Below are 12,017 nucleotides of genomic sequence, written 5' to 3' on the forward strand. Positions count from 1 at the left end.
CAGCACCAGCCTATGCAAACCTGAACTTGGCTGCACTCATGCAGGGAGGGGTGAAGAAGGGTGGGCAGCGCGTCTGTGCTCCAGTGCAGAGGGGTCTGCTGGGGAGCGCTGAGCCCCAGGGAGCTGGCACAGGTTGCAGAGGGGAGGTCTCGCCCATGGCATACATGGGGAGATAAGGTTGGCGTGGGACAAGAACACTGTGAGCGGCAGCAGTTGTACACCAGGATTACTGGCCTACGAGCCTTCAGCTTCTCCATTGAGACACTCCACACTACCCTGTCTCTACCCTCAGAAGTGTTAGCTGTTCTCTTCCATGTGCAGTCCATGGACAAACTGATGCAGGCAATAGAAACAAAATGCTGAACTTCTCCTTATAGAAAGAAAATAGATTTATTTTTAAAGGTAGAAAATACCTAACAAGGAACACGGTCCTGTATGTTGCAAGCCCTCTACCCTCAGTGTAACAGGATGTTGCCCAGCCCAGACTTGTAGTGATTCCAACCAGGATGAACAACAGAGTTTTGCCAGTAATTCCCTGACTTGAATTCTGGCTAAGGAAGGACTGGGGAGCAGTGTGCCAGGACACTGATGCAAGTGCAGGGAATTCCCTGTGCAGAAATATCCTTTATGCCCCCTGTGTAGGCTCCTGAACTAAACAAAAAGAACATGCCAGTTTCATTCCTTAATGCCCAAGCCTGATTTCCCTTGGCAATGGACACACAGGACCAAAACAGAGAGAGAGGACTGGAAGAGAAACAGGCAGGAAATCAGTACAGGTGTCTGAGAGAGAACAGGTTGTTGGGAGATATCCAGTTTGTGACTATTAACAGTGCAAGGCAAGGGGTCTCCAGGCACTTTGAAGTATTGACAAGCAGACTGTCAGGCACAGTGGGTCTGTGCAGAGTGGGACTGTTCCCATCCTCTCCCCTCTGTCAGGATGAGACTAGTTCAGGTACTGCAGTCTCAGCCACTGAGACCAGCTGAGTGTTGATAAAAGTTCGTTTCTACAGCAGTCCTGTCTAAAGGCACAGAGCCAGCTGGGTGCAGTAACAAAAACAAACAAAAAAATGCTGCTGTATGTGCTGTATGTCTGGATATGTTCACCCAGTTAGGAAAGGTCTAGCGGCACTGGAAGAGGATAGAGCAGAGCCATCTTGACCTGCAAGAAAATCAAGAAACACGAGTCAGTGGAGGATATAAAAGGAGGGCTCCATTCAGCAATCCCAGTACGACACGCTTGCAGTTATCTGTGCAGATCCCACACGTTTTGTCTTTCTTCTGCCTAATCTCAGACACAAGGAGCATCCCCTCGGTACATCAATACTCATGCACATGAATGGAGCAGTTGAATCAAACGCTTCAGGGAGAGAATTTTCTCAGCCACTAAGAGGGAGACAAGACAGGCCCCAGCTAAAAAGCTTTGCTCCAACATGAATTCCTGGGAGGGAAACCATGCAGGGTACTTGGCAACCCCAGTGCAAGGCCACAAGCCCTGCAGTGGGTCTGCAGCCAACAGCATGGTCTTCTGATCCTTCTCCACTCCCAGCTGACACAATCCAGGTTTTTCCAGAGGTGTGTAACAGCACCACTACTGCTTCCTCCTGCCTTCATTAACTGAACAGGACAGAGATTTGCACAATGGCTGCACAGGGAAGCTGTGAATCCTCTGGACACTTCAGACAATTACTCCATGGTGTGTAGCTACCCATGTCAGAAGGCTCCTCAGGGCCCACTCAATATATTCCTATAACCCACCCAGCATATTACAGCCTCAGTGACCAGCTGCACTTCCAGCTGCTGAGACCTTGTTTAAAGTCCTCGCAGACTGCTGCCTTTTCCTATGTTCTCAGCCTTGCCTTTGGCTCATTGCCTCTGCTACCCCCCGCTTTTCTCCGGGCTCTCTGCCCAGCACTCCTGATACGTGCCTCTCTCCACAACATTAAGCCACTGCCGCTGGTTATTGTAGCGTGCAGATATGCTTTCTGATAGTACTTGTCCTTCCAGCCCCAGGCCTCTAACAAACTGTGAGCTCCCTCCAGCAGCCTTGTTATTGTACTGCAAGCACACTGTGCACCACAGGTGCTGGGAACCCAGCCTTATGCTGATTTTTCTAATTTTTCCTGGTCTCTTTGCAGCCCTGGAAGGGAAGCTGGCCACTGCCCTCTGTTTTTTCTTCACTATTTCTAGGCAGCTGATGGCCAAGAGATGCTCCAGGTGGAGCAGGAAGGGAAGAGCCCCTTTGCTCCTCCATTTCCTGAGGAAGCTGCAATTGCTGTCTGCCCTCCTGCATTCTGTCTCCTCTTACCATGTCACTTGGGCTCTTCATCCTCAATGCTGAGAGCTCGACAGCAGATCCGCAGAGAAGCGTTCGAGGGAGTGGAGAACTGCAGTGAGAAGCAGAGACATGTCATTAGGGCAGCAGTGACTGTGACATTGGCCACATCCCAGCCCCTTCTGCTGTGGACTATTCTTTGGGCATCTCAGCGGTCCTCTTCCAGGGTCTTCCCCTGCCAGCCACTTCCAGTGAACACAGTCTTGATCTTAAGACCACGACATAAAACCCGTGAGCCGGGAGCTAGAAACCTGAGCGCTACGTGTGGGAAAAGGGCGGGGCAGCTCCTCGTGTGCCAGAGCGGCCGTGGGTGGCAAGGCTTGGCAAGAGGATACGCCCCAGCTCACCTGCTGTATTTCCCGCATCGCCAGGCGTATGGAGGAGTGGAGGCGAGGGCAGGTTCGTTGGCTGCCTCTCTCCTTGCCTGAGCTTCGTTTTGTGCTATTCTTGTCCAGGCTCTGCTGGTTTTGGCTCTTCTTGGTCCTCCTGAGCCACACTTGTTTGAGAACAGCAGCTGCTCCCGACCGCAGAGCAGGTCTGCTGGTGGTTGGTCTGGAGGGGCAGGGCTGCTCCTCTGGAGGGGTCTCATCCTTGGCTGCTGGCGGACCTGACGTGAGGCACTCCAGATCTTCATAATCCAAACTCTCACTACTTTTCTGAGGGAGGGAAGAACAGATTGAGCAGCGGCTTGCAGACCTTCCACATGCCCCAAACAGTACAACGAAAAGGAATACCCAGCTGTGCCCACTGCTGACATTCTTGGGGGGGGTCAAAGGGATGTCATCCACCTGCCAGAGCCTCTCCCCCACCCCAGGACTCCTCAGTGCCCAGCTAGTAGTACTTCCTGGTGCATGCAGAAGAGACCAAGCTGTTTGGCCAGAATGGGACACCCTCAACGGGAACACAAAAAAGAGATGCTGCCGCAGTGGCTCTGTCTGCTCAGGGCACAGTCCATGTCCCATCCCCTTTTTTGGCTGCAGATCCTTGGCATTCACCTGCCCACAGGGAATACTCAGTATCTCCATGAAGGGCTGTATGCCCACAGACTGGTGGTACCGAACCAGTTCGGTGAGTGATGCGTGAGCTCGGTCTTCCCCCAGGATGACATAGCGTGCATTGGGCTGCATCTGGATCATGTAGTGTCTGCAGCGGCCTTCGCCCCTGGGGAGATGGACAGACAGAAATAGTCATAGCATGGGGCCACAGTGTTTCTCCAGGATCCAGACAGACATTGCTTTCTGCACTTGTTGTCTTGGGAGATCAGAAGCCCCAGTAAGGAGTATCACAAAGATGCAGGAGATGGTCTGTGATGGAGTGTCACATGCTGAGCCAGCAAGTGCTGGAGGAGCAGCATTTTCCCAAAAGTCAGTGACAGAAGAACCCCAGCAGCCAGATTCAAACCCCAGCAGACTGTACTGTCTCCCTCACCTGTTGTCCACATTAAAACTCTGTCTTACCACTTGCCTGAAGCTGTACAAAGACCATGCCCTTGTAGCGCTCTGATTACTTCCCCTCAGGCCCTCCTTCAGACTCATCTTCTCTGCTTTAGTCAATGCTGCTTCCAACCTGATTTGCCCACTTAGCCATATAGCACAGTCTAAGCACGACGGGCACCCTTGGAGCTGCACCACCCCGACCACAAACAGATTTAGTTTTTGGCAAGTGATCCACAGTCTCCTGTCCGCTACTCTGAACTGTTTGAGGCACCCACAACAGGAGAGGCTGAGCATCATCCTCACTGGAGTCCTCTGTGGAAGAGGTTAATTCCTCCAGCCATGAACAGCTCATTTTCATAGAATAATTTTGGTTGGAGAATACCTTCAAGATCAACAAGTCCAACCATTAATCTAGCACTGTCAAGTCCACCTCTAAACCATGTCCCTAAGAACCTCATCTACGCGTCTTTTACACACCTCCACGGATGGTGACTCAACTGCTTCCCTCGGCAGCTTGTTCTAGTGTCTGGCAACACTTTCTGTGAAGAAATTTTTCCTAATATCCAGCCTAAACCTTCCCTGGCACAACTTGAGGCCACTTCTCTTGTCCTATCACTTGTTACTTGGGAAAAGAAACCAACACCCACTTTGCCACAACCTTATGTCAGATAGTTGTAGAGAGTGATAAGATCTCCCCTCAGCCTTCTCTGCAAGGCTCATTACCTACTTGTATGTCAAGATGTAGCCCGGTCGACTCTGGCTGATCCGAACAAGGAAGCAACCCAAAGGCTTGTCAATCAGCAAGTTTTCAGCTTCCCTGGAAGCAGGAAAGAGTTTTTCAGTGGACAGTGAGCAGTTCCCTCTGTGCAGGGATTCCCATGCTATCCCGTCTGCTACCATGTTATTGCCCCCAGTCCACAGGGAGTCCAGCATCTGCCCCATGTCTTCCTACCCGCAGCTTCCTGACTCAGGCTTGGTGGTGCAGGGAGGCACTAGCAGGCTGAGGAGGCACAATACTTTCAGCCAAAGGCTCTCCAAGAAGGGCTGCTCCAAATCTGCTCCAGCGATCTGACTACTGCAATAACAACAGCTGCCTTCCAGCACAGAGCTCATTACAAAGCATAGCTGAGAGGATGCGGCTGTGCACATGTGCATTTCACAGAATCACAGAATGGTTGGGCCTGGAGGGACCTCTGGAGATCATCTAGTCCAACCCACCTGCTAAAGCAGGTTCACCAGAGCAGATTGCACAGGAATGTGTTCAGGTGGGTTTGAATGTTTCCAGAGAAGGAGACTCCACAACCTCCCTGGGCAGCCTGTTCCAGGGCTCTGACACCCTCAAAGTAAAGAAGTTTCTCTTCATATTCAGATCAAACCTCCTGTGTTTCAGTCTGTGCCCATTGCCACTCATCTGCTGAAAAGAGTCTGGTCCCATCTTCTTCACACTCACCCTTGGGATATTTATAAGTGTTGATAAGATTCTCTCTCAGCCTTCTCCAGGCTGACCAGACCCAGCTCTCTCAGTCTTCCCTCATAAGAAAGATGCTCCAGACCCCTCAGCACCTTTGCAGCCCACTGCTGGACTCCCTCCAATAATTCCTTATCCTTCTTACACTGGGGAGCCCAGAACTGGACACAGAACTCCAGATGGAGCCTCCTCAGGGCAGAGGGGGAGGATAACCTCCCTTGACACACGCTTCCTAATGCACTCCAGGATACCATTTGCCTTCTTGGCCACAAGGGCACATTGCTGGCTCATGGCCAACCTGTTGTCCACCAGGACTCCCAGGTCCTTCTCTGCAATGCTGCTTTCCAGCAGGTCAACATTTCCTACACTCCAGGGCTGACGGAAGAAGCCAGGATGCTGTGGGGCAGTGGTGCTCAGCACAAGGTAAGCCCAGTGCCTTGGAAAAACATCAGCTTGGATCACACCACTCTGGCTCTCTAAACTTCCTGCAGGAAGGAGCTCTTTCCCTTCTTTCAACAAAGTGTTGCTTTGTGCTTGTCCTGTGCCTTGCTCCAGGCTAAAGGCGACTGCAAATCACCAGCGCCATTTGGGATTGCTCTGGCTGCTCTGTTACATGAGGCTGAGCTTGCACTACTGCATGGGGACTTAAATCCAGCAATAGGAAACACCACTTAAAAAGTATCTAATCTTCACTGTCTTTGGGAAGAATGTGCTGTCCTTCATTCTGAAGTTCTCATAGCTAGCCTATATTCAGCCAGTTTTTTCTTTCAAGCACTGGTCCCCCTCATGCATTCTTAGACCTGTGGACAAAAGCATTAATGCAGGTGCAGGCCTTGATAACTATCTTAAAAAAAAAAAAGAAAAAAATGCAGCTACACGTGAGTCATCAGCTACTGTAGTGTCCTTTACTAAGCTAATGTGCTGTATGTCTCTGAGTAATGTTCACGCTGATAAACTGACAAAATCCAGGAACTTGTGATGTAGTAAGACTGAGGAGACTTGCAGCTTTAACAGAGAAAAGTTACAACGTGGAACAAGATGATAAAGCTGTTCAAACAACAGGCATGCTTTGCAGCAATACTCACACACCAGTCCCACCATAGACAGGGCACTGGCAGTTAGCAAGCACACAGCATCAGATTAATTTGCACACAGTGGAGACTATAGTCAGAAATTCTGACATCTACCTGCTGACCCCACTGTCTTGCTCCTCTCTGACTACTGGCACGATCAGCATTTCTCTGATTTTCACACTGCTTGGAAAGCAGCGCTTGGCTCAGCCAAGAGAGTGAAGTGTGAGGCATACACAGTACAGAAATTTCAAGCATTTAAAGAAAGGTTTTCCTAAAAAAGATTGAGAGTTCACAGTGTCTCAAAAAATCCGTAAGAAAGCATGACTTCGTGGATGTCTCTCCCAGCCTAAGGGGATGTAAATTCCACCTATACTGCACCCTCCTTAGGTAGGCAAATGTATCAACAAAAAACCTTCCCTTTCCTCTGTCTGGGGACTTCTGTGGAATCTTGCTATTGAGTACTTGCTAAAGCCCCTCTGAGTATTTTTTTAAATAAATGTACACTGAATTCTATATTCTCCTCCTGAAAACTGAGGTCCTTGTGACCTAAGCTGAGAGAGACGAGAACAGTCATCATGAGTCAGACCAAAAGTCCACCTTCATTCCATATCATGCCTCTGCAAATGGCCCACAACAGGGTAAATGCATATGTGGATTTCCTCTTCAAGTATTTTCCAAGCCACCCTTCCCTGCACAGGATCGGTATTTAGGAACCCACAGCAGACTTCTTTCCTGTGAGTTTCCACAGTCTTTCCCTGGACCCGTGCCTAGTTTGAGCATTTGCATGCTCTGATGAGGAGCTCCAAGTTTCTCCCTAAGGGTTTGAAGCTCACAGCCTAATCGTGAAAGGCTAAGAAAGTCACTCCTGTTTCTTGAGAAGGCAAATCCTGGCAAATCCAACCTATGCAGTCCTACGAAGGACACAGCAGCTTTTGCCTGCCTGCTACAGCCCATACTGTGGCCACTGTGTCCAGCGTACTCACCTCCGGCTGATCATCCCATGCAGCCAGCTTGGAAAGGCCCCATCATCCTGCATGACCTTCTGTGCCTGCGTCTCTTTGAACCAGCGGAGAGTTGCTCCCCTCTTGAGTTTCCTCATTTTTGCCTCTTCTCCAGTCGATTCCTCTGTCCCCAGAACAGGGCAAGGCACAGAACGATCCAAGAAGTTATCAAAAGGAGTGGACTGAAAGTGGGGAGAAGGGGAAAGTGGGCATGAAAGCAAGATCAAAGGCAGGGGACCTTTGAAGGGATCCCTTTGGTAGTGATCCCATTCATGAGTCCCTTAAGACAAGATCAGTGGCAAACTATCAAATGCTTTTTTCAGTTCCTCAAAGGTCATGACCCACACTTTTTAACAAATCACAGTAGGAAAGGATGCTCTCACTCCTCATAACAAGAATGACAATGTTCTCCCACGACCACATGCAGGAGGACGTGTGCATGCAGAAGGTGGAAGGAGCATGGAACCAGCGCAGCTGGCTAAGGGTCCCCAAGCAGAGCCCGTATCACTACCTCTGTTAGTTTGCTGCGTGGCCGTGGCACTGGTGGCTGTGGTGGCTTATCACGAGGATGGGGACAAGGCTGAGGGCGCCTCTTTCGTGGCATGGGGACTGGAAGAAAGATTCTTTCTGCAACAAGAGGAAAGGAGTAGATGAAATCTAGCATCCCAGATCCATGAGATCCATCCTCCCTGAGCCCAGGACAGCGACAGGCTCTGCTGCACAGAGCAGCTGGGTAGGACACATCTTGGCATTCCTCCCAGCACAGCAAGGCAGACAACCTTCACCACACTTTCAGGTGGCAGAAAAGTCGGCACCTCCCTGCCCACCGCATTGATGGTGCCCCCAGCACAAGGAGGAGACCTGAGGGCAGGACATCATCAACTGGAGCTTACAGCACTTCAAGGTGATCACTGCATGAGTGGCCATGCACAGGGGCAGTGGGAGTGGGAGCAACTCACTCTGAGACTCTGCTTCCATCTCCAGCTGCCGGCTTCTTTCTCTCTCTGCCTCCTCCTGTAACCGCTGTGCCTGTGCTCTCAGCTCAGCCACCAATTTTAGGTAACTCTTCCTGCACCTGAATGCCCTGAAAACTGTGCAAGTAAAAGCAGTGGTTAGGGGAAAAAAAAAAAAAAAAAAAAGGTGTTCTTGCCTTTGTAACTCCCTGGGGAAAGCGCACTGGGTGATATTCCTTCACTTAGTGCGAAGCTCTCAACGCCTGAATTACATTAATAAAGAGCAATGCAAACTCTGTGAGCAGGCAGTCAAAACCACATGAGAACTGTCGTCTTCTCTCTAAGCTGTCAGATCATGGGTTTAAAAACATCAAATTCTAGATTTAAGCTCTTATCTCTAATGCCAAGGCACTGAAGGGCACTGAAGGGCCTATCCATCTCCCTGGTATCCTTCAGATGCCATGAAGGAGATGAGATATCATCAGTATCAGTCCATAAGAAAGCCTTTCCCATAAGCAGCCATCACAGGGTTCATCAGGGGCATTACAGACATTGTATTATCCTGCCTACTCTATCAGGTAATAAAGCACATGAACTGTAAGCTGCACCCTTGTATTTGCCACTACCCACACATCCTCCCCACAGAAAAGAGCAAGGAACAGTGTGAGACAGTCTGGTGTATGGCATACTGTATAGTGCATAGCTGGAAGCTGCTCAGATGCTTCAGCAGTGCAAGAACCCATACAGAAGCACAGCAGAGCAGGACCAGGCAGGTTGCACAGTCCTCATGGAGCCTGTGAAGAGGGAGGTGCCAAACTGCCCAGAGCACCTGCTCTGGAGAAACAGGCTGCCAGCGCAGATACTAGCTAGAAATGAAAAGGAAAAAAACCCAAACCTAAATGAAACCCCATCCCCCTCTGCCTGTCTCTGAAAGCAGGAATAAAATCTGCTTCACTCATCTTTTCTCCCTCCACAGTGCAGCACCACTCACAAACAAGCCCTCGCTCCAGAAGATTAGCCAGATCTCAGAACGCAGCCAAATCATGTGCTCAACCTGCTCAGCTCAGTTCTCAGGTGCACATCCTTCCCTTTCCAAGGCTCACACTGTCTCATGGCTCTTCCTGACAAAGGATGAGCATCGAGGAGGTGAGCATCTGCAGTAAGCACTGTGACTCCCCACAGAGCCTTGATGCAGAGTTGGTGCCTAGCCTGACTTTTTTGTCAGCTGCAAAGGTGCAACAGTGGAGCAGGGAGTGGAGGAAAGCTCTTCCTTGCCTTGGTTTGAGATCAGAGTTGAGGAACTCTCCTGCCCTGGTGCTCACCTTTCTGTATGAAAACTGCTGCTCTTTCCAGTCGCTCCACATACTTTGCCAGCTGTTCTTGGTGCCAATATTTAAAGAAAAGTCGTGACTTTCTGTGAAGTTGTGGAGAGAAAAAAGCAGTGAGAAACGCTGTTGTCTAAATCTGCCTCCATCATCCTTTGGACAGGCCTTTCTTACAGCCCTAAAGTTCTCCCTGAAGGGAACTGGAGAACTGCCTACACGTATAAAGCCTCTGTAGTTCAGGTCCCCCATTCCCAGCAACAGCGATCAACACTTACCCACATATCCAGCCTGTCAGCTCTGTATTTTGCAGTATCTCCAAGCAGCTGAAAGAGAGGGGGAAAAGTGACATAAATAATTTTCCATGCAAAAAGTGAACAGCGCGCAGCCAATGGTTTTAGGTGCATAAAGGGGGAGAAAGTGCCTCAACAATTTCACATTACATTCTGTGTCCCCTGTCACCCGATCACATTCAGTAACTGGCTGTCAATCTGTAGTGTGCCTTGAGGTACAGCTAGGATCACATTCAGAAATATCAGTAAAGGAATTCCCAGAGGCAGATTTATTTCAGCTCCCTAGAGGGCAATTCTGCAGAAGCCTATTTGATTCTCAGAACTGTTTTTCCTCATTTTGTTTCCAGGCTCTTTGGAGCACATAAGTTGTAAGGTCAGCACAGCAAGACTTCTGGGAAAAAGCCTGTTTTCCAATTCCAGTTTAATTTTGCAGACTTCTGTGATAAAATGTGATCACTCAAAGGTTCCCCAACACTTGGAACTGAAAGCAATACCCTAGCTGCACCACATGGACAGCTTCCTCCTTCTGCCTGCAAATTCAACTTGTGAAACCACAGTGGCACTTTTTGCTAATATCTCACGTAGCAAAGCAGAAGCTTTTTTTCCTTCTATCTCAGCCAATTTCCGTTGTGTTAGAATCTAGATCAAAGGTAATTATTTTCTCAAAAGCATCCTACGATTTTTACGTCTGAAATACACAGAGTTGCCTGTCTACTATGGGCTTTCTCTCATCCATGAGACTCTCTCTTGAACTGGGTCTCAAATGAGTTTGCAATTCTTATTAATTCAGTATCATCAGTAACTTCCAGGAAGGTCTGTGAAAGTTGGAGGAGCTACTGCCAGGAGAAAACTTTTACAGGAAAACATTCAAAACCTTTTCTTAAAAGAAAAAGGAGAAAAAGAAATAAAACAGCTGGCTGCTGTACCTGCTTCATTCTCACTATCAGTCACAATTGATCATGGCAGGAAGGAGGGAATGGGAAAGTGGAAAAGATGAGGTGCGGGGTTTCAGCCCCAGACGCAGGAAGCAAGAAGCTGCCAGGGTAAGACTGCAGAGCTGGAGGGACGTTTACGTGTGTAGGGAACAGAAAGGTTCTCAAAGTGCTGGGGGTGTATCATGTCTGTACACATAAAAAATTCTTGGAACAAAAACATCCTCCCCAGTCTGGGAGACATTCAGTCCTGGCTGCTTGCTCTTTATCTTCTTTTCCCTTGAGGCCACCATGAAAAAGCCTGGAGAAGTACCTGGCAACTGTGCTGAGCCCCTGCCATACTGAGTTCAGGGACACCCCTGACCATTATTGTGACTCCCCAGATAGAGTACATTAGCCAGTTTTTATTCCACAAGATAGCAAGGCTTTAGAGTAATTGAATTGCTACATAGCGATGCAAGAAAGATTTCATCCACAATTCTGCTAAATGCTTTTTAAAAACTAACTGTCCTTGCCTAGGGATTTGTGTTCCACATCACCATGAAAACCCCTCCTCACTTTGTTCCTTTTACTCAGTTTGCTATGCTACTCTGAGAGCAAAAGTCTCTGACAAACAAACAGGAATTCACATAACAAAGGAAGGGTTCCTACCTTTCTTTTGTGAGGGGAATGTCTGGTTTAACTAGAAGAATTCCGTATCTGTGAAAAACAAACCAAATCAGTAAGATAAGAGCCCCATCCTGGATGTGCTGAGGTGATCCATGCCACTCTCACAGCAAACAATAATAAATCACTGTTTTCCCCACTTGGCCTCCCACAGCAAACAACCCCATGATCTCAGGCACATGGACTTCAAAGGGGCTGTTTCACTCTCTCCCCATATCTGGTTACCATGGTCACTTCCCTAGCGATATATAACAAAGAATATTCAGAGGTTTTAATAAACCTTTCGGCAAATTCCTCAAACGAGGGTCTCCAGGAGAAACCATCTCTTCGGATACGGATTGTCTCCAGCAGTCCATTGTACCGGAGCTGAAGCAGCACCACAAAGAGCATCAGAGAAACAAACAAAAACAGGTCATTAGGACATCAGTTCATTCCTCTGCAGCTAGATATTCCTTCATTCAGCCCAGAACTTCCCTAGTTCAAAATGAAAAAGTTTCTTTTTGAATACATTTCCTTGGTTAAAGACTGAATTTACCACTCT

The 12,017-nt window shown here is 48.8% G+C and overlaps 1 protein-coding gene across 1 annotated transcript in view; it reads right to left on the reverse strand.

Moving 5' to 3' along the window:
- Positions 1–371: 371 nt before the first annotated feature.
- The window catches only part of LOC102096867 (myosin-IIIb-like), a 28,372-nt gene continuing 16,726 nt past the window's right edge, over positions 372–12,017 (reverse strand). Inside the window, exons 19-30 of the mRNA XM_065047199.1 lie at positions 11,757–11,842; positions 11,462–11,509; positions 9,864–9,911; positions 9,586–9,677; positions 8,270–8,401; positions 7,822–7,937; positions 7,293–7,492; positions 4,496–4,585; positions 3,328–3,493; positions 2,680–2,988; positions 2,306–2,384; positions 372–1,159 (exon numbers count right to left, since the gene is read on the reverse strand). Coding sequence (XP_064903271.1) covers positions 2,310–2,384; positions 2,680–2,988; positions 3,328–3,493; positions 4,496–4,585; positions 7,293–7,492; positions 7,822–7,937; positions 8,270–8,401; positions 9,586–9,677; positions 9,864–9,911; positions 11,462–11,509; positions 11,757–11,842 — 1,362 coding nt within the window. The 3' untranslated portion in view covers positions 372–1,159; positions 2,306–2,309. The remainder of the gene's footprint in view (positions 1,160–2,305; positions 2,385–2,679; positions 2,989–3,327; positions 3,494–4,495; positions 4,586–7,292; positions 7,493–7,821; positions 7,938–8,269; positions 8,402–9,585; positions 9,678–9,863; positions 9,912–11,461; positions 11,510–11,756; positions 11,843–12,017) is intronic.

Source organism: Columba livia, chromosome Z (assembly GCF_036013475.1).
Source record: "Columba livia isolate bColLiv1 breed racing homer chromosome Z, bColLiv1.pat.W.v2, whole genome shotgun sequence".
Taxonomy (NCBI): domain Eukaryota; kingdom Metazoa; phylum Chordata; class Aves; order Columbiformes; family Columbidae; genus Columba; species Columba livia.